This window comes from Chaetura pelagica, unplaced genomic scaffold (genome assembly GCF_000747805.2).
Source record: "Chaetura pelagica isolate M959 unplaced genomic scaffold, ChaPel_1.0 scaffold493, whole genome shotgun sequence".
Classification (NCBI taxonomy): Eukaryota; Metazoa; Chordata; class Aves; order Apodiformes; family Apodidae; genus Chaetura; species Chaetura pelagica.
In genome coordinates this window covers 699809-702828 of record NW_009952696.1, presented here as the reverse complement: position 1 = coordinate 702828, position 3020 = coordinate 699809, and the positions used below count along the sequence as shown (strand labels likewise).

At 61.1% G+C, this 3020-nt stretch overlaps 1 protein-coding gene across 1 annotated transcript in view; it reads right to left on the bottom strand.

Moving 5' to 3' along the window:
• Positions 1-3020, bottom strand: part of UBE2C (ubiquitin-conjugating enzyme E2C) — a 7143-nt gene that overhangs the window by 2115 nt on the left and 2008 nt on the right. Inside the window, exons 2-9 of the mRNA XM_009994021.1 lie at positions 2769-2858; positions 2222-2290; positions 1866-1985; positions 1622-1683; positions 1177-1222; positions 710-768; positions 470-530; positions 47-198 (exon numbers count right to left, since the gene is read on the bottom strand). Of these exons, the coding sequence (XP_009992323.1) occupies positions 47-198; positions 470-530; positions 710-768; positions 1177-1222; positions 1622-1683; positions 1866-1985; positions 2222-2290; positions 2769-2858 (659 nt within the window). The remainder of the gene's footprint in view (positions 1-46; positions 199-469; positions 531-709; positions 769-1176; positions 1223-1621; positions 1684-1865; positions 1986-2221; positions 2291-2768; positions 2859-3020) is intronic.

Below are 3020 nucleotides of genomic sequence, written 5' to 3'. Positions count from 1 at the left end.
GTCCGCCTGACGAAGCCACAGGCCTGCAGCGTGCTGCTCGCCCCACGGCTCACTGCTCCTGGCCAGTGCCAGCCCTACCGGGGGTCCCTGCACGGCCCCCAGAGCCACCAGCCCAGCCGTACTCACCATCTTGCCCCCCGTGGCCCTCATGTGCTGCTGCTCTGCCAGCCAGTGCTTATCCTGCGGGTCGGCTGCGTACTGCAACAGAGCAGCAAGGGCCTGCCTGAACGGGGGCAGCAGACCCCCGGCTCTGACCCTCCTCCAGCATGTGCCCCCGGGCAGCTCTGCCTGCCGCTGCTCCAGGCAGACCCACCACCTGGGAGCTGCCCTGTACCGCTACGTGTCCCAGGGGATGCCCGGCTGCCTGACCCCAGACAGGGGTGCTGGGCAGGACAGGCCGTGTGCTGCAGCTCCTGCTGCCCCTCGGAAACAGCTTGTGAGCAAACCCCGGCGGAGGAAGCGTCCTGACCTTAAAGAGGTGGGGATGCTTGATGTAGAGCCGCCCTCTTGTTCCTCCCATCCCGAGAGCTCTGAAAGAGGAACACAAGGGGGGTTACAAGAGTGCAGAGGGCAGCCACGGCGCTACCGGGACACCCCTCTCCTCCCCGAGGCCCTCCTGCTGCTTTGGAGGCAGAGAAGCGAAGTGATGGGAGTCGTGCAGGCTCCTGCCTCAGGGACACCACCCTCCGTCGGCAGGGCCGCTCCTTACTTGTTTGCTCGAGATCCCAGCACAAAGGTTGTGGTTTCAGTCAGTCGGGATGGATCCCACTACAGAGCAATTGGAAAAGGGGCAACATTAGAAATGAAGCTGGTGCCAGCCTGTGTTTCAGGAGCCTCAGCTCTGACAGGGAACCTCAAACTGCCCCCAGGCCTGGCAGGGAGCAACCTGGCCACAGACCTCAAACCTTCTACAGAGGATCTGGGCTGACCTAAGCCCTTTCCCTCACAGGAAACACTTGTGGGATCCTCCTGGCCAGGACTCCCAACAGCAGCATCATGCTGCAGAGCTACAGGCTACAGTGCCAAGGGGAGGCAAGCAAAGTCCTCCAGGCACTTCACTCCTCTTCCTGCTTCTCTGCTGCAGTGCAGGGGCAGAGCCCAGCTCAGCGCTGCCCTCGGCTCACGCAGCAGCGGGAGGAAAGGGGAGGAGAGCGTGAGCCCCGGGCCGGCCAGTACCTTTGGTCCATCCCTTTTCACAGGCTCAGAGACCTTCAGTTTCCACCTGTAGGGAAGGGAAACACAGTGAGAACCGAGTCCTCACAGGACCAGCACTGTCACTACCACAGCATCAGCAGCAGGGACTAAGCCCCAACCCTTCTAGCTCTGCATTCTTCACACCTTCCACCCCGCCCAGTGCCCAGCTCTGGACATTCTCCTCCTCCAGGCTGCTGAGACCCCAGCACCCTCATGTCGCACACTGCTCCACCCAGACCTCTTCACCCCTTCAGGTCTGTTTCAAACCCACCGGAGGGGAGTAGCTCAATCCAAACCTCCCCTGCCCTCCCCCTGGCACCCCTTGCCCCTCTCCTTTCTGCCAGAGGGAGATCACAGGGTTTCTGAGCTCCCTCCTCTCCCCCCCGCCCTCCCCTGCTGGGGGCTCCAGCTCAGGACCCGTACTCACGCAGCCATGCCCGAGATCCCACGGTCATTTGACAGGCTCTGTCCTGGGGGCCGCCCCTTTCTCTGCGTGGAAGAAATCCTTCAGCAACTCTGCTGTGCAGACCCGCCTGTTACCCACCCTCACAAGCAGAAACACCGGCTGCACCAGAAAGAGCCCCTCCGAGGCACCCCAGGGCCTGCCTGTGCCCTTGCATGTGGCCACTGGCTTCCCAAAACATAAAATCCCATGTGAAAAACACTCTCACCTTTTTGGGAATGGGGCTCCCACGACGATTCAGCTCCTCATCCATCTGCCGGGCGCGCTGGAAGGGGAAGGGCAGTGGATGAGCAGGGCTCTCCTTCCCCAGCCGGCCGCTCCCCCCTTCCTGTGCTCCAGGCAGGGAGCACAGTGTGCAGGGAAACACCAACCCCCCCACCTCTGTGAAGCACTAAACTGCAACAACCAGAGACTCCACCTGGGATTTTCCTCCCCTGCAGGTGCTGCTCCCTCTCAGACAAACAGCCCCCAGCTCGGCGGGCAGGGAACAAAGCCACTCCACCCCTCCTCCTTCTCCCAGCTTTTACAAGTAATTAAGACTCCGGGAACAAAACCAACTTTTACCTTTGGTGCTGCCTGCTCATGGGGCAACCTGGGAAGAACCTTTTTGCCATCAGAGAACAGCAGTTTGGCCTGCAGGGAGAGAAGGAAGTGTCACCCAATCCTGGGCCCAGAGAGGGACAAGCCCCCTCTTGTGCACCTGCCTGAAGCCTGGTGACAGCTCTGGAGTGCTGCCATGCAGCACTTCCACAGACAGCGAGATGGAAAGGCACAATCTGAGCACGGCAAGAGTCTAGGCAACTTGGTTATAAGCAAGATGTGAAAGAAAAAAGTCCCAGCCCACTCCCCAGGGCTCTCTGATGGGTGCCAGGAGCCAACTCTCTGTGCCACACATTCTGTCAGAGCAGTGGGAAGCAGCAGCACTTACTGCCTGTCCCTGGCTGCTCTCCTCTACCAGCAAGAATGAGGTCAAGCACAACAACCCCACGGGCTGCAGATGGTTCCTCAGCTAACAGCAAAGGTATTAACAGGGACACATCCTCACTGGGCTGCTCCACTCAGCCAGGCTCCAGGCTTTGCTGAGGGAATGGAGCCCCTTGCTAGTGCCCACCTGCTCCAGGCAGCTCCGACACGTCTCCTGGATGAGCTGCTCTGGGTCCACCTCCTCCCCGACGTTATCACGCACATTGGTCGCTGCCTTCTGGAAAAAGCAGCAGGTCCATGGAGACGGCCGGGTCCGTGAAGCTGAAGGTGGAGGAGTCGGGAGGGGGGCACAGGACCCGTCTGCTCCTACCTGGTCTAGCCCAGAGCCGCCCCAGGCTGGTGCCCGGTCCGGCCCAGCCCAGTCCCGCTGCTCCGCCTT